General features: G+C 41.8%; 1 protein-coding gene across 7 annotated transcripts in view; it reads left to right on the top strand.

The window, feature by feature from the left end:
• The window catches only part of RAB27B (RAB27B, member RAS oncogene family), a 138,398-nt gene that overhangs the window by 5,463 nt on the left and 106,460 nt on the right, over nt 1-26,475 (top strand). For 2 of the 7 annotated variants that reach the window (XM_089497355.1, XM_089497354.1), the window contains exon 1: nt 2,016-2,104. The exons of 1 other annotated variant lie outside the window; for it this stretch is intronic. Coding sequence is in view for 1 of the 6 variants with exons in the window: in XM_089497353.1 (XP_089353479.1) it covers nt 2,022-2,104 (83 nt within the window). In the remaining 5 variants the exon portion in view is untranslated. Of the gene's footprint in view, nt 1-1,822; nt 1,872-2,015; nt 2,105-26,475 lie in introns of those variants that run through there. 4 more of the 7 variants (XM_089497379.1, XM_089497353.1, XM_089497370.1 and 1 more) reach the window with 4 other exon arrangements.

Raw genomic sequence — 26,475 nt, 5'->3', positions numbered from 1 at the left:
CAAAAATTATTAAAAATATGTTATAAAATTACCACCAGGCTATGTGTATAAGGTATATATGAAACAGATGAATTCTGTGTTCAGACCTAGGTACTATCTCCAAGATATCTCATTATATATGTATAGGCAGATATAGGCATTCTTATATCCACGAAGATCCGAAATCCAGAATATTGCTTTCTGCTCCCAAGCATTTGAAATAAGGGAGTCTCAGCATGTAAAATTAAGCCATGCATCATGCCTAACCTGCACAACCCATGGGGAGGGATGATGGGAATTGCTGTCCACAATGTCTGGAGGGCCACATATTCCCCATCCTTGATGTAAAACAGTAAACTTTCCCTATGCCAACTTGGAGCAGTTTGGCAGTATTTCTATGCAATTTTAATTTTTTTTTAAAGTCTTGCATAAACACACAAGTGCTCACAAACAACATTGGGGGAAAATCAGATTAAACCTACTATTTTCCCCCGTGCCATTTAAAAAATAATAGGTTGGATCCAGACTTAGCCATTCTTAGAGTATGTGCATTTAAATTAGTGGCACAGGCTAGTCATGCCTACATTAAATCCTTTTTGTTTAAATGGCTTTACCATAAAGCCCAAGGAAGTCTGGATCCAGGTTAATCTGCTTTGTGGCCATTTCTTCAGCAAAACATTGATATCCAGCTAATGCTAATTAAATATTTTGTATTGTAATTTATTGTTGCCATTATATATATTTAAAATAATTCCCCTCTGTTAATCTGATGTCTTTGGTTAAAACTGTTTGTTTGTAACACATAGTTTCTGTTTCTATTCTCTCAATTGAACAGGTACTTTTCATGCACCTCTCATTCCGGTTCTGAATTTTCTCCCCAAAAGATATATGGAGTGCATTCTTCATAGAAGCCCTTTCCCTTTTAGCTGAAAAAAATTAAAATAAGGCAAGGCTATATGTTCTTTAGTGTGGTGTAGTGATTTGACTTTTGGACTACAACTCTTGAGACTAGGGTTTGATTCCCAGCTCAGCCATCAAACCCACTGGGTGACCTTGGGTAAGTCACATGCTCTCAGCCTCAGGGGAAGGCAATGGCAAATCTCCTCTGAACAAATCTTGCCAAGAAAACCCCATGATAGGCTTGCTGCATAGTCGCCATAAGTCGGAAACTGCTTGAAGGCACACAGCAACAGCAATATGTTCTCCTACAATATGTAATAAAATACCTCCCTCATTCTTAGAATATTTACTTAGAAGTGTGTATTGGACTGCAGCCTTAATGATGACTTAAAATCATTTTTCTTAGGACAAGAATACATTTTCCCCTTGTTTTGTTTAGCAAATTGAGCAGATATTTCCTCTCCCTGTCTTATGTTTTTTTTCTTTCTCTCTCAAAAGGAACAAATGGGCTTTTCTTGCTGCAGCAAGGCTGGTTTTGAGCCAAGCAATTCTTTCTCTGACTTTAATAATAATAATAATAAAGTTTATTTCTATCCCGCTTTTCCAATTTGATCAAAGCGGCGGACAAAATTTATATAAAATACATAATAATCAGTACAATCAATAAAACAATATATAAAAACAACATATAAAAAACTAATAACCAGCCAGCTGAGTGGGGGAATCCAGAAACATGTCACAGTCGAAACCAAGATAGAGCTCTGCATCCCCTTTTCTACTCTTAGTGGCAACTGGAAACAGTCTGGAAAAGTGTCAGGAATACTGTGGCTACTAGTAGAAGCCTCAGATGCTGGCACTAGGACCCCACAGACATCCTTTTTGAAATGCTGGCTGGTAGCATGTTAGTGGTACAGTGACAGAGCCGCTCTTGCTGTTACACAAGACAACGGGGATCAGTGGCTGCAGCAAGAGCATCCTTTACCTCTTGAAAGGTATCCATTTATCTGCTTGCTATCTTCAGCATCCTTAACCTGCCAATGGTTTTATCCATGCTCAATATAATTTTCTGCATTGTCAGATCCATAGTGGTGATATTACCTTCTCCTCCTCATACCTGTTTTTTTCATATATTCATAGAACAGACCGAAGCAACAGTGCCAGAAAGAAATGGGCTAGTTATTTTCCTGCTGGCAGAATCCAAAGGGACTGCTTCATACCAGAAAGTGTAAGTCAATTTGGTATGATCTTCCTTGTATTTCTCATGATGGCTTGTGCCTTTGCCATGAGCAAAACACTTCCTCCAATCCACCCTGTTTATATTTGTTGGGGGGAAACATATAGGAGATCATTAGAAATTCCAGAGAGGTGCATGTGCTATTTGCTTTCTTGTTCATTTGTTATTTGTTATGCTTATTTGTTTATGTATGATGAGAAACTGTTTTCTATTGGTTTTTCTTCAAGTCTTGTCCAGGGCCACCAAGGAGAGAGCAAGCACCTTAGTTATAACAAGACTGATGAGAGTTAAAATTAGGAAGATGTCAGTGAGATGGGAAACAAAAGTACCTGGATTTAATCCACATTAGTCCCATTGTTTTTAGGGAAACAAGACAGTTTTCAGTCAGACTACTTTGATATAACTGGATTGTGTACTAGATTCCAAGGGCCAACTTCAGTCCCTATATTGGGAGAAAGGCAGGATATAAAAAACATAATAATAATAATAATAATAATAATAATAATAATAAGGGTGTGACAGGGTCTGAATTTAAAATATAAAGACTGAGTGATTTTTCACCATGTCACCACAAACCTTTAAAAATAATTTGGGTGCTGTAGAAGAAAGTATTAAATCTGTCTTCAGGCAAATTGAGATGAATGCTAATAATTGCTTAGGAACAGCTAGTATAGGGAGAAGTCCCTCCATGTAGTGGTTGTATAGTATTGTGTGCCTAAATTTTGAGGGATAAGGAGTATCACTCAAAAACCAAATACTACTGCTTCCTCCCCCATGACATCCTAGACATTATTAATCTTTTGGAGTTAGGTTTAGTGCTGTTATATTCTATGTTGTTTATTGTCTAGACTTGATTCACTTAGAAGTAGATACTTTTTCAATAAGATAAGAACAAACCCAAACTAAATGTAACAAGCAGAATTGGATCTGGTTTAATAAAAGGCAGCTGCAGAACAATAGTTTGGTGGAGGGATGTGGGTGAGGTTATTTGTAGCAGAAAGAAACAGCAACTTTCCTTACTCACCTGTATTTTCTGCAATCTCCTCTGCTTATGTCCCTTTCCCCTGTGATGTGGCAAGAACATTAGTTATGGGGAAAGCAGCAGTGCAATAGTTAGAGAAGGGGTATATCCTCTTGCCCATCATCTTTCCACTATGCATTACAACATTACTGCATTTAGATATTTAGAGATGAACAGGGCTATGACTTCATACCTGATGCTAATATCTAGTTTGTCCTAGATCAGAAGGCTTACTAGAGTCTAGTTATTTTATTCATTTTTTTAGGGACTGGATTTAGCAGAGCCTTTGGCCGAGGTATTGCTTGTCCAAGAATACAGGAATGATTTTTCTTTGTACTCATGGGCAAGATGGCTGTTACTCGTAGAACTTTGTTCCTTAATGTTTCCTTCCAAGTCACTGTTAGTCACAGCACCCAGAGGCAGTTTATCCCTATATAGCTGTTTTGACTTCCCCTTGGCAATAAAGTATCTGGTCTGATATTCATATGGCATACAATTTATCTCCTTAAAGTCTTTAACTATAAGATTCAGAAGGGTTTAGGAGTCTTTTTAATGATCCTCCTTAAATAAAGATAGTTAAGGAGCAGATGTGCAACCCTGAACTGAAATATGCCATAGATTGAAAGAGAATAAATATTGTACCACCCAAACTGTAAAAAGACATGCAGGCTTTGGATGTTGCCTGATATAAAGTTCCATCATGTATACTTACAGAAATAAAATACTTGTTTCCTAGTGAGTTTATTTGCACAAGGGAATGAAAGCATTTGAATACAGAAATGCTTCATTCTATTACTGTAACTAGTTGAGGAGAATGTGTTGATTATGCGTTTGTGTATAATTTCATTATTAATACTATAGATGGTTTTACATGGTTTTGATGGGCTTCTTAATGTAAACTGTGAACAGAAGTTGGTCTGACTTGGAGGAACATTTCAGTTTTGCTTGAGAGTCCGTCACAGCATTTTCGGTTGTTCTGTGGGCAGGGCCATCTGGTGGTTTTGTTATTTCAGCAGCCACTATCCTCGTGGCTAATGCCAGCTTTACATAGTTGTGATCCCATGCTCAGCCAACAACAGAGTTAACAGCCCAAAAAATATCTACAAAAAGAAAAACAAACAAAAAGCAATGCTGGCACATCCACCCACAACATCCCTGAAAACTCCAAGACCACCCACCAGTCACAACATTCCCTAAATGATGGCTTCCATGTATGAGCCAGGCAGGAAAGCCAACATATGGTGACTATGGGAAATGCCACAGAGGTATCAGCCTACATATACTCACAGAGCAGAAGCATAGTCTGAGAAACAGATGACAACACCTTCCCTATTACAAGGCTGAGTGATCAGGAGGCCAGCATGAAAGACCCAGAGGTTTCCTAGGCAAAGACTTTGAATTTGGCTGGGCTGTGCAAGCAACAATGCACACTTAAGACATATGTAGAGCAGGGTTTTACCCACTTTTTTTCTTCTTACAAGGAGGGAAGTAATGAATCATATGAATAAGGACAATGAATAAGGATTAATTCCCCTTGCTAGATTACCTGCCATAACTCTTGGCTTTCAGCTCCCATCTACTTTGGCAGCTCTACATTGCTTGATTGTGACAAAACCCCACAGAGGAACATCTAGCTTTCTACTTTGATCTGCCTCACACTGTGGAATGTGGAATATGTTCTGATGTGTTAAATGACTTTCCAGTGGCCTGTGATGAAGCAGTGCTGAAATGGATATGATAATTTGGAACGAACAGCAGTTGCAAGTTTCACCAGATGATTCCTGTAACTTAAGTGCTCATGGAGGGTATGTGGTAGGCTTGCAAGAAAGGGTGCTATCATTTAGGCCATCCTTCCCCACCACAAGTCCCTCCATATACTTTGGGCTAAAAATTCCATCATTGCTGACCATTGGTCGTGCTGATGTGGCTGATAATATAGTTGTAGTCCAAAACATCAGGAAGGCACCACATTGAGGAAGGCTGATCTAGATGTTCTATGTGCCTTGTGTAGTTCTTCATTCACTTGGCTACTCCTCTGATGGCTATGTTTTGGAAGGCTCAGTTGCTGGGGGAGACAGTTTACTCTACTAGACAATATCCTTCCATCCAGTGCAATGGTGTTGCATTGGAACACTGTTCTGCAGCATGTGCCCAGGCTGTCGTTCTGTATAGAATGAATGTTTCCACTGATAGTAGCAAGTTCTCCCTTACTGCTTGTGTTCTCTGTGTAGGAGATGCTGTTAAAATTTATTATATAAAAATTACATTATTGCTGTTGTCATTTCTAACTTATGGCAACCCTATCATAGGGTTTTGTTAGCAAGATTTTGTTTCAAGGAGGTTTGCCTTTGCTGAGGCTGAGAGAATGTGACTTTTCCAAAGTCACCCAGTGAGTTTCTGTGGCTGAGCAGAAATTTAAACCCTGTTTTCTATTGTCATGGGCCAACACTCAAACCACTGTACCAAGTTAGCACTTTAAAATTGCTTTTGTTGTTGTTAACTGCTCTCAGGTCAACCTCAACTAATGGTAACCCTGTGGATGAGACACCTCCAAGATTCCCTATCCTCCGCTGCTCTGCTCAGTCCCTGCAAACTCATGCCTGTGACTCCCCTGATTGAGTCATCTTCCTTGTGGTCTTCTCCTCCTTCTTTCCCCCTCTACGGCCTCATTCCCACTTACCTGAAATTCAGATTCCTGACCCGATTCCTGAAACTGGTTCTGCAAAAACGTGGTTCCCACTATGTTTGCACCAGTTTCAGGAATCGGTTCAGGAATAGGCAAGTGACAAGGGGCAGCTCGATGGCTCAGCCCATCACTGGCCTCTCCTGGCCCCGACATCCCCAGCCCAGACTCCTTATTGGTTTCTTTGGCCACTGACTGGCTTCCCTGCATCCCTTTTAAAATGTTCTGTGGCTGGGGAAGCCAGAAGGAGGTCGCAGAGAAGCTGGGGGAAGCCAAGAAGGAGGTTGCAAGTCTTCCGGCTTCTCTGTGACCTCCTTCCAGTTTCCCCGGCTGTGGAAAATGTTTAAAAAAGGTGCAGGGAAGCCGGTCAGTGACCAAAGAAGCCAGTAAGGAGGCTGGCCTGGGGACGTTGGGGCCAGTAGAGGCCAGTGATAGGCTGGGCCATGCCAGCTGCCCCCAGGGCCAGGCTGCCAATGGGAACCAGGGTAGATTTGAATCCAATTCAAATCTGCCTGGTTCTCACATGGATTGAATCGGTTTATTTCTAAATAAATTGATTTGGCCCCCCAAACACCCCATTTTACCAGCATCTATTTGATGCGGGTTAAATGGGCAAAAATGGACAAAAAGTATGTCCCCCTCTTTCTGAATTGATTTCTGAAATGGGATTCAGTGGGAACCATGCCCTTTCAACCTGGATCACGATCTGGATTAAAAGGTAGTGGGAACACTCCCTACCTTTCCTAGCATTATTGTTTTTTCTAGTGAGCTATGTCTTCTTCTTATGTGGCCAAAGTACTTTAGTATCATGTGGCCTAAATGTTCTGGATTGATCTGTTCAAGGACCCATTTGTTTTACTTTTTTTTCTGTATATAGTATCCAAAGCACTTTCCTCCAGCATCACATCTTGAATGTTTTGATTTTCTTTCTGTCTCATAATTACCGTTTACTACAGGGATGGAGATGGGAGACACTTGGCATGTATACCTGACTCATAATGCTAAGGTGGTAAATAGTGCTCCTGAACATTGGCACTTGGGCATCCAGTAGCAATAGCCAGTCCAAAAGCATTTCCATTCATACCTATATTCCCTAACCTTCATTGAACTTGTGTGTGTGAGAGAGTGTGTGATTGATGGAGAAGCATGTGCAGGGGAAGTAATCACGAAACTATAGTATCCATGCAGCAGGATGTTAGTGTGAAAGACCTGACGTAAGAGTTGTTTGAAAAAAGTGGCAGAGGGGATCAGCTTCAATAACATAATTAAGGGGGAATTTGTCATTAAAAATCACAGAACATGAATTGTCAATTTATTTATATATTTAGTTATTTTATATCCTGCTCTACCTCATAAACCCTCAGCATGGCTAACAAAGTTACATAAAAACACATAATTAACATAACAAACTACCTAGAATTTGTGAAGTGAAGGCATAAATCTCTTTGGTTTTAAAAAAGAGCAAGTTAATTTTTCTGCTGAGGTTGATATAGATATAGGTAATATGGAAATCAAAACAAATCAAAATACAGCAGGAAAAGTAATTTTTAAAAAAATCACAGCTTGGAAAAAGTTACTGGCTGGGAGATTCTGGGCATTGTACTCTAAAATGCAATTTTTACCAACCTCTGAATTTAATCATGAATATATTCAAGAGTGGTCTCTCAGGCCTCACTATTTTTACTCCGCTGAAATCACTCTGCCAGAGCAATTACTAAAACATGAACTCCATCCTCCACATGTTATGAATTAGTAGTCAAATGTGGTTCAGGAACAAAGAAAGTTGCAGGCCATACAGGGTCATTTTTAAAGCCCTGATTGCTGTAAAGATTTGCTACTTTTGACCGTTATCAAAGGCAAATATCTATTTCATCCAGTGTGCATACAAGTTGGATAACCTGAAGCACAGAGCTGATTAAATTAGGAGAGTGTAAATCCCAATGTCAACTGAACTTACTTGCATCAAGCATAGACCATGTAAAATCCTTAGACAAAATGGACAGCCATGTAACTGCAATGCATAAAAGCCGTGGTAAAGATGTTTCTGGCAGTGTCCCCTTTCAAGGCATCCCATAAATGTGGATAATAGTGTTTCTGTAAATTTCTGGAAGACTACACAATAATTCTGAATTTCTGTGAGATATGCTACTTCAACAGCTCTTGGATTTTTAAAAAGCCCTATCATACAAGATTGACAACATACATATAAAAGTTAAAATTCCTTTGACAGTCAGTATACATGGAGAGATTTTTGGATCACAAATTCAGCAAGGCAGATTCCTCCCTATGCATCCAATAAGACTGCTGTCAGTTGAATGATGTTCATCATAACTCCTACAGGTACTTTGTGAGGATAGTGTCTTGTGGTATTGATTGGTGTTGATTGTTGCTTTGCCAATTAGATTTGAGTGCTAGTGTTGCCTAGAACGACCTTACACAATAGCTTCCAGAATAGCCCCCATTTCCCCACCCCATCTCACTCCAACTGAAACACTTAGAAATATTTACTTTTGTTTTCCTGTCCTCAGAATTCAGACTACAATTCCCTAAGGGAAGCATTGACTCCCACTCTCTTAGCTATCCAACAAACCTTTAAACAATAACAGATTTTTCATATATTCATGTATCAGCAGTGATTTATGTTCTGGAAATTACTTCCATACTTCCAGTGGGAGATCCTTTAGATACCCAGTTTAGCACAGATAGGCCCAGTACAGAACATGGAAAAGGGGCGATCCACAGTCACCCCTTTCTGCGCCAGGTTGGGGGCAGGGCAGCCTCACTGGCAGCCCAGAGGCCCCAATCCAGCACTTTTCCAAGCCACGGAGAAGCAGCAAAATGTTGTTTCTCTGTGGCCTGGAAAGAGGTGTCCATGGGGCTTCATGCCCCCAGACAGCCCGACAAGCACGGCCAAGAGGAGAAAGGGGCCGCGCTTTGTATGGATCATCCCACGCTTTGTATGGATGGCATGCTTCCAAAATGGTGCCGTCCATACAAACTAGGGCTGGGGAGCGTGCGGTTGCTGCACGCTCCCCAGCCCTAGTTTTCACCCAAGGATGACACTTCCGCAACGTCTGTATCAGGCCAAAGATTGCTTCAATATTTCTTAAAGACAACATTTTTAACGAATAATTCATCATAATCACTGCCATCATTAACATTATCAAGATCATTGTTGTTGTCCTGTGCCTTCATGTAGTTTCTGACTGATGGTAACCCCAAGGCAAACCTATCAATGGGTTTTTTTTGGGGCTGAGAGTGTATGACTCACCCAAGGTGATCCAGAGCATTTCCATGGAACAGCGAAGAACTGAACCCTGGTCTCCAGAGTTGTAGTCCAATGCTTGAATCACTATAATGCTCTCATACCTCCCCTTTATTCTTGATTGCAAAATAGTGAACATTGTGAAGGGCATTGATTATTTTATTTATTTATAGAATTTATATCCCACCTCTCTCTTGAGATGGGGTTCAACATGACTTTGTTGTTGTAGTTGATGTTCTGTGCCGTCAAGTCATTTTTGACTTCTGGTGACCCTAAGGTAAACCTATTATAGGGTTTTCTTGGCAAGAATGGTTCAGAGGAGGCTTGCCATTGCCATCCTCTGAGGCTGAGAGCATGTGACTTGCCCAAGGGCTCACTCAAGGTGGCTTACAGTAATTTTAAAAAAGATGAAACTAAAATATTAGTTTACAAAAGTTAAAAAAGAGTTAAATAACAATATTATTTTAAAAACATGATTAAAACAACGTAAAACATTTAAAACATAACCACCAGTTAAAAAAAGAAGAAGTAAAATTATAGCATACCACTTCACACAACACTTCTGCTCCGTAATTAAAATTCAAAGGCATAAAATTAAAATTAAAAATGTCTTAATCTGCCAGTGGAAAGAGAGTGGACAAACATCAGGTGGTTCTGTACAAACTGAAGAATCAATGGCCCGTTCCGCAAGGGCCTTTGCGCCGCCCCCATCACGTGCTAGGGGTTGGCCGAGGACCTAGCGTCTATACCGGCCTCACCCCTAGCACGTGACGGGGGCGTAAAAATGGGGGTGCCCTATACACATGGGTGCGGCCATTTTTACGTGCTGGACGCTTAGCGTCCGCACGTCCCCCTTGCCTTGCGACATCACGAATGCACCATTTGCAGACTCGTGCGTCGCAAGCGTGGCGCGAAAAGAAGCCGCTTTTTGCGGCTTCTTTTTCCGCCACCGGGAAGCCTCCCCATTTGGAGGCTGCAGCTTCCTAGCGGCAGAAATGGAGGCGGCGGCAGACCACAGCTTTCAGGCGGTCTGTAATGCGCCAAAGTTTTTATTAACAAGCTACAATGATTGCATCTTTTTTAGTGTTGCCTGCAAGTGATACAGGGCTCAGGGTTTTGCCCAAGACTTTTCAAAGTAGCTTCTGACAACTCTGTGCATCGTCCAGTTTTGATCAATTTTGATCCATTATATTTTGTTGGTTTGCAGTAGGGAAACACACAGTCATCAGGTGAACAACAAACACCTTTAACATCAGTGTCTCTCTGGGTTGACTGGTCAGTGGGAAAAGCTATGGAAAAGGCTGTCAGGAGACATCAAATGTGCCTCACCAAATGTGCCTCCAGAAGTGGTGGGACTGAAAGAAAGCTTTGTCCTACAGATCATATTCTTAATCTTTCAGATAGTCTTTGATGTAGGGTAGTATCTTTGTGTTCAGGACTGGTATATTTCAAGGATCCTTGAGTTTTCTTCACTTAAATGCACATTGCACCTCCTGCAGAAAACCAGTTAGTAGGTCCTTTCAAACGAGAGAGAGGTACCAGGTTGGTGCCAGCCCTTTGGATACTAATTACTTTTATGGGTGCAAGCAAAGATGTGAACTCTAAGATATTACTTTGTTGGGTATAATGAGAGAATGAAGTTGGTGCTTCAAAGTATTTGAATCAGGCTCAGATAATTTCCACAATGGATCCAACTCAAAATGGGATTTATTTCTGACCCTACTGCTGGCCCTGAAATCCCTCTCTCCCCATCCCTAAGCAGTCTTCTCTTTCTCTTTCTCTTTCTCTTTCTCTTTCTCTTTCTCTTTCTCTTGTAAAGGGGATGGGATAACTGGCAGTAGAACATAGAAAATTGCCTTACCATACTATTGGTCATCTAACCTGGAATTGCCCACTCTGATTGTCAGTAGCTCTCAGGATTTCAGGATGATTCTTTCAAGTCCCTGACTGGAGAACTCTTGCATTACATGTTGATCTCCTGTCCAAGTATTGATCAAGTGTGAAGGTGCTTAACTTCTGAAATTAGATGAGATTGGTGTGTTCAGGGAGCTGGAGGGGTTAAAGTAGAGAGTCTAGATCAGTGGTTCCCCATATGTTTTGGACATTTACTCCCAGACGTCTTAGCCAGTTTGGCCAGTGCTCAAGAATTACAGGAACTAAAGTCTCAAACATCTGGAGGACTGATGTTTGAGAACCACTGAGCTAGACAATGATGCAGCAGTTAAAAAGCCACTATTATCTTAGGCTTCCTCAATAGAAGTGAAGTGTCTAGAAACTGAGGAAAGAAATAGTACTCTTCTGCTTTGTCAGGTCTTACCTGGAATATTGTATCCAGATCTGGGCATTATAATTCAAGAGGGATATTGACAAGCTGGAGTGTTTCCAGAGGAGGGTAATCAAAATAGTTCAAGGTCTGCAAAACCTATGAGGAGTGGATTAGGGAGCACAGTATGTTTTGCTTGGGCAAGAGAATGTTAAGAAGTGGCATGGTAGCCATATTTAAATATTTGAAGGAATGTCATATTGATGATGGAGCAAGCTTGTTTTCTGCTGCTCCAGCAATTAGGTCACAAAGCAATGGATTCAAACTACAGGAAAAGAGATTCCATCTAAACATTAGGAAGGACTTCCTGATGGTAAGAGCTGTTCATCAGTGGAATACACTGCCTTGGAGTGTAGTGGAGTCTCCTTCATTGGAGGTTTTTAAACCGAGCTTGGATGGCCATCTGCCAGGAATGCTTTGATTGTACATTCCTGCATGGCAGGGGGTTGGACCTGGTGGCCCTTGTAGTATTTTCCGATTCTATGATTCTATGTTCAGGAATAACAGTTCAAATATTGTTAGAGTAGCATTAAATATGGGCAGACAAATATCAGATATAGTCAAACAAGGTTGTTTAAAAATCTATTTGTGCTATGACAACAGAGAATGTATTCACCAACAACCTTGAAACTTAGGTTATCTAGAGATAACTCTTCTTGTGAAACAGTGACAATAACTTTTTTAAAAGTTAATAGTTTATTCTTGTTGGAACTTCCCCCTAAGGTGTCCAGAGATGCATACATAGTTTTCCTGCATTCTGTCCTTGCAACAATGCTGTGAAGTACATTAGGCTGACTGTGTGCATGCAACTGACCCAATATTATCTAATGGCCATTATGGCTATGTAAGGGTTTGGATGTAGGTCTTTGTTAGACTGGATTTGTGCTAGGTTGCAGTTAGGATCTGATTCTAAAGACATAGCTGAGGGTCAGATAGGCCAAAGGCAGAAGGCAGGATCATGGACATCTGGAGATCAGGAAATGGGTTAGGCAAAGGGACAGCAGCAGAAATGTATTAGAAGATGAATCATAGGACCTTATCACACGCAGGGCGAAATGTCATGCAAAAATCATGGAAATGTTGCAGAAATGTTGCAGAAGCGCCAGAGATGTGATCGTCTGTGGCACTTCTAAAGTATAATTGAGGCTTCCCGCTATGTTCCCGTCATGGAATCCTTTTCAGGGAAGCCAGGAGGAGCCATTTTTTAAATAATGGGATATCCCATTATTCAGCAAATGGCTTCCCCGTGAACGATTCCATGATGGGAACACAATGGGAAGTCTCAATTACACTTTAGAAGCACCACGGATGATCACATCCTGGCGCTTCCACAACATTTCTGGAACATTTTGATGATGCTTGGACCATGTGTGATAAGTTCCATAGAATCATAGAGTTGGAAGAGACCACAAGGGCCATCCAGTCCAACCCCCTGCCATGCAGGAATGGTAGGTAAGAATCAGGTTGGACCAGAGGGAGGAGTGTAATTGTCTCCTAGCATCTTACAATCTGCCTACCCAAGGGACTTTGTCCTCATGACTGCTTTCCTATATTATGCAGTAATAACAGATAGTCAGTGGATGGAATGTTTTTATGCTGTTAGGCTTGCTCCCATTGTTCCTGCACGGGTCAGTCTGCCCTTTTCATGCCTTTGCTAATACTAATAACTTAAAATAACAGCAATAACAAAAACACTAGAGTAAGTTCCCCTCCCTAAAAGCAAGCCATCACAGCAAATGACTTGAAACTTTCAATAATATCCAAGCATGATTCTTTTAAAGGCTAGCAGTATTATTAATATATGAGTGGTCAAGTGGCTGGTATGCCAACCCTAATTTTATTAGAATGTAGTGGACTATTAGATTGCTATTGTTTTAGTACACAGTAGGCTTTCTAGGAAAAAGGAAAACATTGTTGATTTGATTTCATTAAAGGCATCTGACTGACTGAAATACTGGCCAGTCTTTCCCACATAGTAAGCACAGTAAGTATATAGCATGGAGAAGTTTCTAAGCATGCAAACATGTCCATGTATTGTTGTACAACAAAAAAAGCATTGTTGTAATGCTTTTTTGGATTCCTGCTGGTTAGTGTATAATACTGAGACACAATTACTTAGTAGAGTTCAGTTACTTTACATTGTTTTATCTATATTACCAATGTCAAGCCTGACTCAAAGGCTCCATTAATAATGAATGGATATTTTGACTCACCTCAGTTGTACAAAGCAGCCCAACTGTGCTGCAAAATGTAGTCCATAGGATATTTTTTCTTAAATTTACTTAGGTCCAAAACACACTGCAGAAATAATCCAGTTTGAGACCGCTTTAACTGCCCTGGCTCATTGCCAGGGAATCCTGGGAAGTGAAGTTTATTCTGGCACCAGAGCTCTCTGACAGAGAAGGCTAAATGTCTCCCAAAGCTAAGTTCCTAGAATTCTCTAGCAATGAGCCAGGGCAGTTAAAGCAGTCTCAAAGTGGATTATTTCTGCAATGTGTTTTGGACCTTTGTTGAAAGGTCTCTAGAACTTACTTTTTCTCCAACATGAGATCCATCCTAGAGTCAAAACATGTGTCTTAAACTGCAAAATAGAATCACAGACAGGAAATGAAGATGTGAATAATTTTGAACAGAAAACAATGGGTTGCACATCTCAGCAGAAGGTGTGCCATTAAGCAATGCTTAATCTTTCATGCTTTCTATTTCCTCAAGATAAGAAGTGCTAAGTAGATTGTGGAAAGTTACTTTTAAAAACAAAACAAACCCCATTGTTGCCAGTGTTTGATGAGAGGCCCATTACCATTACTTGTAATGTTGATGGGGGAAGGAACTCGTTGCATTACTTGTTGCACTTTTTTTTTTACTAGGAAAAGAAGCTTGGGATTGATAAATGAATAGCATAAATTTGAATTTTTTTAAAATAAAAATGCCCTAAAAAGGACTTCAAAAAGTACTTCAAAAGTAAAGTCTAGAACTGTTACTAATTACACTAGTGAAGTAACTTAACTCTTGCTTTCCTTCCTGGTGGTGCAGTGGTTAAATGCCAGGACTGCAGTACAAGGTTGTGAGTTCAATCCCAGCCAGAGGCTCAGGGTCGACTCAGACTTGCATCCTTCCAAGGTTGCTAAAATGAGTACCCAGCTTGATGGGGACATTAGTTTATAGTTGTAAACTGCTGAGAGACTGCTCAGTGTGGTATGAAGTGGTATATAAATGAAGCTGCTATTGCTATTGCTTGTTGCATTAATTTTAAGGTGTGAATTCATTACACCATCATCACCCACTTTCTGAACTAGTTCTAGGTAATTACATTATTCACACCAGTTTTTTCTCACTTCTAGTTCTAGGGAAAATATTATAGGATCAGTTTCCCTGAGAGAAGAAAAACTGATGTGGACTTGGGTGCTTTTACATGATCTTTGCAAAGATTAGAATAAGTCAATCAATGAAAAGCAAGGAGGCATAAAAGCACACAGTACTAATCCCAAAACAGCATCAATCCAATACCCAAAGTTTTTTTGAAAGCTCTTAGCAACCTTTCCCAACTAGTTTCCCAGAAACTTAATAACCATGACTCTTCTTTGAGAGGGTTGATGTGCAGTCTCAAAAATGAGTATAGCTTTCTGGTTCACCTGCAGGTTGGAGCTGTCCCAAAACAGTGATGTTTATCACACTATACCCTTAAAGTGCTACTGTTCCAGTTTGACTCCTCTAGCTGCCTCCTGTTGCATTCTGGGATTGGCAGTTTTAAGGAGGGGTATTTAGAATTCTCAGGCAGAGTCTGCCTGAGAATTCTAAATACCCCTCCTTAAAACTGCAAACCCCACAATGCAACAGGAGGCAGCTAGAGGAGTCAAAGTGGAATAGTAGCACTTTAAGAGCATAGTGTGATAAACATCAGTGATATTTGGGCTAAAGAAAAGGTTTCTCTTATTACAAAGGCTCATGCCCTGGGGATGTGAAAACTATATAAGCAAAGATAGGCACATTTCCTTTGATTTCCTGGATTCCTCTCTCAGCTAAAATTTAGCAATGCCTTTAGAATGGAGAATTCAGAGACATGACCGTGTTAGTCTGGAATATCAGTATGCAAAGGGATGTTGTAGCACCTTTGAGACTGAGCAAATAAGTTGTAGCATAAGCTGATCTGGGGAAATAGACGAAGTCTGCAAAAGCTTATTCTACAATTTATTTCACTCAGCTGGAAAGGTGCTACAAGATCCCTTAGCATGAGAGTGAGGATCTAGCGAGACGATAGCTGTAGATAGTAAACCATAGACAAATTGTTTTTGAAGAAGGATAGGTTAGATAAGAATAATGGGAGGAGGCAGAAGGGGGGATTTGTTAGGTTTGCATTTCAATGTGAATCTATCTAATCTGCACTTCCTGAACACATGTAACAAAATGCGGTTATTTGTAATCAGTATTTCCATTTCTCTGAATTTTGTGATACAGTTTCCAATTAAAACAAAAATCAATATATCATGAGAAAGGAGTACATGTCAGTGAAAATAGTATCTAAACAAATGCTATATTGCTTGCAGAAAATGTACATATCAGGTAGCAATGCAAATAAAATGTGTTTGTTGAAACAAATGTGCAGGAAAAGTGCCCCCCCCCCCCAATAGAAAATCACAAACTGATGTGAAAATGGGACTACAGTTGACTCACACTTCACTGGGTGGCTGTTTTGTATTCTGTGTGGGGAGGATTGGGGAAGCCAACCTGTTCTGCCTGTAGCATAGCTGGGAGACCTGGAAGCCTGCATGGCTATGTAGGATGCTGGTAGCTATGTAGGATGCTGTAGTCAGCATTAGCATGTAGTGCACTCATCCCTCTGAAATATCAGCTTAGTTGACTAGCTTATTTCCCCCGGAATATAATCACACCAAGCCTGTTTTCTTGTTCAAATGGAAGTCTAATATTTATTAAAAGAAATGCATTTAGATATGAAAGAAAGAGAAATCCTGGTTCTAGTTAGCTATGATGAAGAAGTGGGGTGGACCCACATTTGCGTTCTGCTTTTGGAACAGATTTGAGATGTCTTCATTCTGAGATTGAGAGAGACTGAGAAATGGGAAGGTGACACTGGGATCCCTACAATGATGCGGTCAGAAGGAGAGTCTGTGTAGACCGCCAAAGGATAGTCTGGAAACCCTCAGGAGGTCTGTCTCTCTATATGCATGCACTGATTGTAAGATGAGCTGCAGCTATGTCACCTGTTGCAAACCAAGACCAATCAGCAGAGTTGGAAGTTGTTTTGTAGATTTTGGACAGGGAACTTTCTCTTTCTTGCCCATTTGCTGGGGCTTAAATGAAGACCCTACGTGTGCTTTCAGCCACTACCATCATGGGCCTCTCCATTCATCCTACATAAATATTGTCTACAGACAGTTGCTAATTGCTACAATAGGCCTTGGTTGGTGGACAGTTTAGGAAGAACTTAATCCACAATTGTTGTTGCCTCCCTCATAGCAATTTGTTTCTTTTATTGCCCATATTTTCTTTTTCAATAGTTTCATCACAATCTTCTCAGGAAGCCTTATGTCCTAATCAATTTAACATGGAGTAAGTGTTGCAAAATTGCTGTTGCAAGCTGTAGTCTGTAATGGTTGTGGTCAGATTTCACCCATGAAGCCTGTGGTACATGTAGTTGCTGCACTCCCCTGCTGTATCCTGATAAGCACTATGGATGCAAGCAAATTTAAGACTGAAAAACTGAGAATCATAGAATCATGGAGTTGGAAGAGACCCCAAGGGCCATCCAGTTCAACCCCCTGCCATGCAGGAAATCTCAATCAAAGCATCCCCGACAGATGGCCATCCAGCCTTTGTTTAAAAACTCCCAAGGAGGGAGACTCCACTACACTCTGAGAGAGTTTGTTCCACTGTTGAACAGCCCTTACTGTCAGGAAGTCCTTTCTAATGTTGAGGTGGAATCTCTTTTCCTGGAGCTTGCATCCATTGTTCCGGGTCCTGTTCTCTGGAGCAACAGAAAACAAGCTTACTCCCTCCTCAATATGACATCCCTTCAAATATTTAAACAGGGCTATCATATCACTTCTCAACCTTCTCTTCTGCAGGCTAAACATCCCCAGCTCCCTAAGGCGTTCCTTTGGACATGCTCCAGTTTCTCAACATCCTTTATGAATTGTGGTGCCCAAAACTGGACACAGTATTCCAGGTGGGGCCTGACCAAAGCAGAATAGAGTGGCACTATTTAAAAAAAACAACACTATTACTTCTCTTGATCTAGAACAGTGATGTCCAAACTCTGGCCCTCCAGGTGTTTTGGACTTCAGCTCCCAGAAACCTCAGCTATCTTGGCTAATGGTCTGGAATTCTGGGAGATGAAGTCCAAAACACCTAGGGGGCCAGAGTTTGGACATCACTGATCAAGACATTATACTTGTATTGATGCAGCCTAAAATTGCATTGGCCTTTTTAGCTGCCGCATCACACTGTTGACTTATGTTCAACTTGTGGTCTGCTCAGACTCCCAGATCCCTTTCACATGCAGTCTCGTTCAGCCAGGTGTCCCCCATCCTATATCTGTGCGTTTCATTTTTTCTGCCTTAATTGCAGTACCTTACATTTCTCCATGTTGAATTTCATTGTTAGCTTTGGCCTTGCTTTCAAGTCTATTCAGGTTATTTTGAATTTTGATCATGTCCTCTGGGGTATTAGCTACTCCTCCTAATTTGGTGTCATCTGCAAATTTGATAAGTATGCCCCCGATTTTGTCCTCCAAGTCATTGATAAAGATGTTAAATAGCACTGGGCCCAGGACAGACCCCTGTGGCACCCCACAGAGAAACTGAGAAACCAGCAATGACAGATTCATCCAACCTGATGTGAGCGAGGTTAAACTTTGGGCAACACTCTTCCCTCCAGCTGCTATTGTCTTGTCTCTGTAACATGACATCACAGGCAGTGTGGATCTGTTGCATCAGAGATATGGGAATATCAAGTAACAAAGTGAATAAGGTGAGTCTTTGTAGTCCACAGTTTGCTATATCTTGCAGCATTCCAGATCATGGCAGTACAGTTTTTCAGTAGCCACCTTGGTGCTATCATAGGTAGAGATCTTGTCTGGAGACAATGGAGTGTAGTTTTCTATGAGCTTAGTTATAGAAAACGGTTGCAGTAGGCGATAACCCATGCTGGCACTGTGAGTGCATACCTTTGGAGCGTCCCCCTCTCCTTCTTCTAAGGTTTCAATATGTTCAACTATTTTATTTAAATAACCACCTATTTTTGATAGGGAGGGACTGCTATATAGGGGTTCAGTGAGGTGTCTCTCTCTCTCTCTCTCTCTCTCTCTGTGTTTGGAATTAGTTAAAATATACCCCTCTCTTAACAGCTTCTTTGTTAGGCCCTTGTACCTTTTAAAGTCAGTTCTTCTCTCTTTCTTAGGCGGGATACAGATGGGCAAAAAGGGGTGTATTCATGACGTCATGAAGGTAGAGCCTTCAGACGGGCCTTACCTGAATGCCGCCATGAACACGCCCCCCGCACGCCCCAAGCAGGAAGAAGCGGCATTAAAAAGGTGCTGCTTTTCTCCGCTTCTTTTCCGTTTGATGCGCAGCTGCACCGGTACATCAGAATTGCTACACCGCTAATTTAAGTTGCCCATTTAAAAGCTCCGTGTCTGCTGCGTCGCATAATGAGTCGGGGTCCTGGAACATGCGCAGTTTGCAGTCAGGCTTTAATTGCAGCGTCAGCTGCCATGCAGGTGTGGAAGTTGCAGCACAGCTGCAGTGCATTTTAAGACTCCTAACCCTAACCCTAACCCTAACCCTAACCCTAACCCTAACCCTAGAGCAACATGTACGCATGCGCTGCTTGGAAAGTTTGGACTTTAAAGTGAGCCCCTACACACATTCCTGTGCCATTTTCACCTAACAATAAAAACCCCTAAAACTGTAAATATTTACATATGTACAAGGGAGGTGATGGGGGATGGCAGGGGGACAGCGGTGGCAGCGGCGACAGCTGTGGCTGTGCATTGCAGATTCAGCAAGAGCGTGGGGACCAAAGGAGAGGAGGCATCCATGATGCTGGTGACACTGGCAAAGTGCAAGCGGACAAGGATGCCAACACCAGCTGATCACCAGCTGGCAGGAGACCACCATTGTTCTTGGGCAGAGCGGGGAAAAAGTTTTAAAGGGGCTTGGGCACTTTAAATGTGCCCATAGGCTTTCTGCCGCCGCTGCTTAGTGCTGCAGCTGCGCAGCTGCGCACCCGCCAGCCGGCAAAGGAAAAAAAAAGCCCCGTTTTTGGCCGCCCGTGAGGAAGCTGCCTCTCTCTTTGCAGCGTCCTCCGAGGCGGCGGTTTGGAAACTCCAGGTCTGAAACGGCCCCAGGTGAGGCGTCTTCACTGCCCCCCATGTGGAAGCCCCATCTCCTGAGCCACGCCCCCAGGGCGGGCGGTCTGGAGGCTCCGTATTCAGCAGAATACACCTCCAAGACGTCTTCCCCTGCCCGTCTGTATCCCGCCAGTGTCTGCAGTCTGCTTTGTTGTTGTTGTTCAAAAATTTAGTCACTAAATAATTTGCCAATCCATCTGGATTAATATATAAGACAAGAAAGACAGCAGAACAGTTTGATAAAGGAGGTACATACCACCACATATTTGTTCTGTTGTTTTGAAGTTCACTAAGAATGTAGGGTCTGGAAGTGGTTTCTGTTTCTCAATAGAGCTGTGGGGGAAAAGAGCTGCTAAACAGATTCCCAAATCACTGAGGGGGGGGGGGGCATGCAGAGTCCTTTTTTTGAGCAAATTGCTTTTCCTTAGAAGAATTACAATTTTGTGTACCAAATGCAGGTGAATTTAAATAATTGTTACTAATCAACTCATCTATGGCACCCGCTGGCCGTCCTGGCTTTTTTTGTTTTTCTACAGTTCTGCCTAGGTATCAAAATCAGAACGCTATTCTTTTCTGTTTGCCAGATAAAATGAAGCATATTTGTAAGTACTTTTTCATTAAAGACATAATTAACAAAGCAAATCTACCATTATCCTGAAACGTTATTTTCCTCTGCCTTTAAAAAACAACAATTGAAACAACTATGTTAGTTATGTGCATTTCTCTTCAGTTTGTAAACTTCGCAATTGAATTGTTTGTGTTTTACAAAATGTTGTACTAAATAGGTATTGTGTGTCTTTGAAGGATTAATTTGTCGCTCTTGCGATTTCTATCTATTTATTTCATTTTGATTTCACATTCTACTAATGGATGCAATAGAACATTGCTTCTCTTTCCCCTTAGCCTGTTATGCCACCCAAATTCTGGGTCCAGATGTCTTTTTAGCAATTTTGATCCAATTTTGGGTTAAGGGAAGATTGTCCCAACCAGTTACACTAGATTTTCTTGTGGTATATATGTCAGCAACTCATCTGAGCCCTGTAGCCAATGCTGGCATACAGCAGAGTAGACTGGCAAATTCAGAAACATGGTTCTCAGTCCTCAGTTGAGATAACAGCAGCTGGATGTCTTCCAGGAATTGAAGAAATGCAGGAACCTCCAGGGACTCTCAGCAACCGATGCCAGGCTTCAGTTGATAAATGACCAGACAAGCCAAGTCTCCCGAAGTGCTTTATTTACAGTGCTATAATACAAATCACAAACAAATACCAACTCCTACTACAACCCACAAAGCAATCACTGGAAGCCTCTGTGCTTATATAGCCTTCAGACCATGCAGTCTCCCAAACCCAGTGACTTCCTGTGTTACAGTCTAAAGTGTCCCCCTGTGCAATCCCGCTAGATGTTTCATCATCCAGTGCTTAGTGCATGCAGGCACCAGAGTGTTCTTGAGGCTATGAGCATCAGCTGTGCTTGATCAGTCTTGTCCTTCTGCTACTGGATGCTCATGGTCAGACACACACACACCTCCAAGCATTTTCCAGTGTGCTGACTTTAATCCTCGACAATATACCAAAAAAAAAAAAAAAAAAAAAAAAGAGTTGGGAAGCACGGTTCTGAAAGCTCCTATCTCTTGACAGTGAAGACTGTGTAGACTGCACCCTACATGTTTTAAGTAAGTCTTAACCTGTGGACTTTGTGAGGAGAAAGTAAGCAGTTTGATTTGGCATATTCCACTGAACTTGGAGGAGATAATCCAACGGCCTCACTAAACATTTTTGGTCACAGGGGACTTAAGATGAAAGGTGTGTCACTTGCTGTGAGCACAATAAATAAGAAGCACAAAGAAGACACCAAACTAACATGGGGTTGTTAGCTCAGAAAACACCGAAAGTATTGGATTGCTTTAGGCCAATGTTTCCAACTTTCCATTCAGAAAGATCAGTATAAATTGAGCATGTCATTAACCTCAAAGATAAACACTGAAAGATTAAACTATACATTTCTGTGCACAGGTATCTGCATTGCTGTTGTTGTTGTTGTCATCGTCATTGTTACTGTGTGCCTTCAAGTCATTTCTGACTTATGGTAGCCCTAAGACATTACGGAGCTTCCTTGGCAAGGTTTGTTCAGAGAGGGATTTGTTCAGAGAGGCTGAGAGAGTGTGACTTGCCAAAGGTCACCCAGTGGGTTTCAATGGTCAAATGGGGTGTAAAACCTTGGTCTCCTGAGAACGAGTCCAATACCCAAACCCACTAAACCACACTATCTTTCTAGCTATCTTATACTTTGGAAAAAAAGTGTGAAAGTTGACCATGGTGGGTTACAAACCGCCACTTATGATGCGCTCCGTGCGTGCTAGGGTTAGGAAGGGGCGTGTTAGGGTTAGGAAGAGTCGTCCCTTCCTAACCAGTCCTGGCCCCAACACGCGCGGAGCGCGTCGTAAATGGTGGCGCCCATCCACATGGGCTCCGCCATTTTGACGTCTTGGACGCATAGCGTCCAGACGTGTCGCGGCGGAAGTGACGCTGTCAGGGCGCGCTTTGCCCCTCGCGGCACCACTTCTGCATTTTGAAAAGGAGCGCCATTTCAGCGCTTCTTTTTCACTGTACCGGGAAGCCCCGTGGTCTGGCCGCTTGGGCTTCCCTCCACAGCGAATGGTGGCGGCGGAAGAACGGCCGCTTGAGGGCGGTCTGTAACCCGCCTACATGTGCAAAACATGTTTGATTTTATATCCCCAGCTTAAAAGACACAGTTATGGAGAATAAGGCTCTCAATGGTTGCCAGTTATGATGGCTATGGTGGGGTACGAATGGCAGAAAAGGGGCGGTCTGCATTTCTGCAGATTGGAGGCGGGGCAGCGTCACTGGCAGCCCCTTCAACTCCAACCCGGTGCTTTTCCAGGCCATGGAGAAGTGGTAAAATGCTGCTTCCCTGTGGCCTGGAAAAGGGGGTGTCCTTTGGGCTCCATGCCCCAGGACACCCTGACAGCTGCAGCCAGAGGAGAAAGGGGCCACTTGACCCCTTTCTCCCTGGTACTGTTCCAACAGCCATTTTGTGGCTGCCGGAACAAGGCGCGCGCCAAAAGGAGCTCCATTTTGGAGCTCCTCGTGCCATTGTTAGGCCGCCACAAGTGGCCTGGGGCGGCACAAACACATCAAGCCCACACTGCACTGTTTGGACGCAGCATGGCCATGACATCATAATGGCGGTGCCCGTGTACACAGAGTGCCGCCATTATGCTGCTGCTGGCATGTACTAGGGTTGGGGAGCATGTACATAGTGCGCACTCCCTAACCCTAATACCGACGTTGGTACACTGCTTTTTGGTGGTCTGTACCGTACCTATATAAAGCTTCCAGTATCACAGGTAATATGCTTCTGGGCATCAAGTGTTGAGAAATGTGAGTGAAAGACTGCTATTGCACTCATGTACTATTGCTATCAGCTTTCTATGGAAATCTGCTTGGCAACTGTGGAAAAGAACAGAACACAAGAGTAGTTTTATCCTTGGTTTGGTTCTTCTTATGTTCTTATTTTTAACAGATCTGCAGTAGTTAGAGAACATGGGAGGCCCCAGTTCATGTTCTGTTCAACCACTTTTGTTCCACACAACTATAGCCAAATTTATTTTAGACATTTCATTTAGACATGTAGAGAATGCACCCCACTGCTGTTAGAGTAAGTATCAAATCTGCCTTCAACTGTGAAAAGGTTAGCCAAATATAAAATAAAATAGAATAACACAAGGCAACTACATAAAATTGCAGCACAGATACCAGGAATGTCAAAACACTCCTGTGTGCTATATACTGTTTGCACATCACTGAGAGAAAACTGTCTCTTGGGATGAACATCTGATCCAGATTTTGTCTAAAGTTGAATGCTGTGCTGCAGTAAATGAACTGCTAATGTGTCTGCTTCACATAAAAAAAATACCTTACATAAAATGAGGTGTTGCCATGATTGCCAATCTGACAATGAGCAATTCTAATGTTAATTTCATATTGCTCAACACTGAAGTGGGAGCAGTTTTAGGACCTGAACTTATGGTCCTTTCAAGCCACTGTCACGGCATTTTGATGGCACACGTCATGAAGCTGCCCTGAAGCTGTCTGGAAGTTGGGTGGCTGCTCACATGAGGACAGCTTCATGCCACTCTGGCAGCATGGTGTTTACATGCTGCATGCCGCTGGAGTGTCATGAAGCTGCCATAGCACCACTGCAGAGCTGGCAAAGCTAGCTTTTCCCTTGTCAAAAAAGGCGCAGAATTTGTCCACTCCTTTTTCGGCGAGGTTCAAGGTGGATTGGGGCCATGGCATGTGTTTGCCATTGCTCCAATCTGTCTTTGGAAGGGGTGGCTTCAAGCTGCCTGTTCTGTCCCATTTGTCCCCCCCCCCGCCCCCAGTCAAGATGCCTTGAGCTTTTTCTTGACCTTGAACCCCAATGTGTCCCCACTGCCTAGAACAGTGATTCCCAAACTTTGGTCCTCCGGGTATTATGGACTTCAACTGCCACAAGTCCCAGCCATCTTAGCTAACTATCATTCTCTCTGAGAACTGAAATCAAAAAATATATGGAGGACCAAACTTTAGGAACCACTGATCTAAAAGGTATTGGGGTACTTTTTTTCTGCTTTCACACCCTCCCACCCAATATGTTTTAGGTCTGTGCATGTATTTGCAGGACTGGAGTGACATTTCATCAGTTCTGGTTTTGAATAAGACTTCCCGGGACTAAAACATGAGGGGCCCTCTCCCCCCCCCAAATTATGAAATTGCCCCCATGACACGTACGGGCCACAAGGGAAGTTCATCAGCGAAAAGATAGGGGTGTGGGGCCAGTGTGGCCATCTGAGGTGTGGAAGGAAGGATATGCTACCCTCAAACTTCTGGCAGCTACATGATGTCTGTTACCATATTATCTATGCATTGACACACTATACAGATTAGTTTGCAGTAGTATGAGAAAAAGAGCTTTCATGTTTTTGTATGAAGGCATGGGAAAATTTGCATGGGTCTTCCCTGTTTGCAAATAATTCTGTCCATTCATACTACCATGTGTATAGATGTTAGAATTTTCACACATTTAAAATTATTTTAAGACTATGGGAAGATTTATTCCATTGGAAGTACTTTTTCCAGAGAAACGAACATTTAAAAAACCCTCTAAATAGAAGATGTTGTCCAAACACCAGGTTAAATTTTTTCTTGTACAAAAATAGTATCTCCTCTTCTCATAGTTTTTGTGATTGATTTGAAATAGCTGTTTATTTCTATGTGAACATAGGATACTTTCTCTCTCTCTCTCTCTCTCTCTCTCTCTGTGTGTGTGTGTGTGTGTGTATGTGACTTATATGTGGCCATGTTTTCTAGACAAAGAGAAGGGAAAGGATGACTGGGTTACCTGATGTTCAACTGTCCATATTTTGGGCATTGAAACATTTTTAAATTAATGTGTTTTTAAAATTTTTTTATTAGTCTTTATTTCTAAGATTTACGCCCTGCATTTCTATCAAATGACTGTCAAGGCCGGAATGGATTCCCTGAGTAAGGGGAGGGCGGACTGTATTTTTAAAAGATGGATTTTATTGAACATACAGTGGTCAAGCTATACACAATAGTTGCACACTCATGCACACCTCAGATAAATGGGGAATTTAGGGAGCTGCAATGTGCAGAGAAAGAACTCCCTGAAAGACTGATTCTGAAGATGTCAGAAGTTAACACCTCCATGGTCCCATTGGACATTTGAGAAGCTAAAAAGCACTCCTTGCCGTAACAATGGGAATGTTTGGCCTCATTATATCTTGACTTATTTTGCAGTTTGGCCTCATTATATCGTGACTTATTATTTTGGTAGAAATGAACAATGGACCTCTAAAAAACATCATTAAAAAGATAAAAGCACAGTACACTGCATTAAAAAACCCCTTTGCCACATGAAATAAGACCCAAAGGCATGCCTACGTAAAGAGATATTTGCCTTACAATGGCAGCCAATTGACTCTCATTGGACAACCAGGTAAAGGAACCCAGTGTGACAGTGGTGGGCCTCTGGCAGCTGTCCCCAAATGCTGAGCCTGTCTAGGATTGTTGTCACCAAGCATTTTTATTTACTTCAGTTATGCATCAGTCTTGTTTCCAAGGTGTTTTGGGAGGCAGAGTTGTGGTCCTTCAGATATGCCTTTAAATCCCCCCAGTCTCTCATTTAGTGACACAGAAAATTGCAAAACTTGGGCAAGAAAGAATTTTGTAATTCCTTGTCTGGCACTACTGGTCTGTGTCTCATACCAGGCAATGATAATCTATAGGAGTCAAATGTTTACTGCCCTCTAAGATAGATTTTTCTTCTTTTGATGTATTTTCCAGAACTCTATCTAATCTAGTTTTAAAATGAGTTTTACAATATTGTCTGCTGTAAGAAAATTTGCTTATTTTCTCTGCACCCAGACAGTTGTATAAAATACTTGTGGTTGGTAGATTCTTAATAATAAAAAATTGCCTCCTAGAGGTTTAGTCATCTCCTCCTACTGTAGCGCTTTCCAAATAATCCAAAATATTTTAATACTTCAAAGATGAAGTGTTCAGAAAATTTATATACCATTTATTTGATATACCATTTTTCATGATTAAATTTAAGAACAAGTTCATCCATCTTTTTATAGCTATTTACACGTTTCTTTGAATAATTAACAAGAGT

This window comes from Sceloporus occidentalis, unplaced genomic scaffold, assembly GCF_023333645.1.
Source record: "Sceloporus occidentalis isolate IW3139 unplaced genomic scaffold, rSceOcc1.0.p SCAF_1, whole genome shotgun sequence".
Taxonomy (NCBI): domain Eukaryota; kingdom Metazoa; phylum Chordata; class Lepidosauria; order Squamata; family Phrynosomatidae; genus Sceloporus; species Sceloporus occidentalis.
The sequence above is the reverse complement of the archived record's forward strand: the minus strand, read 5'-3'. Positions and strand labels throughout refer to the sequence as shown.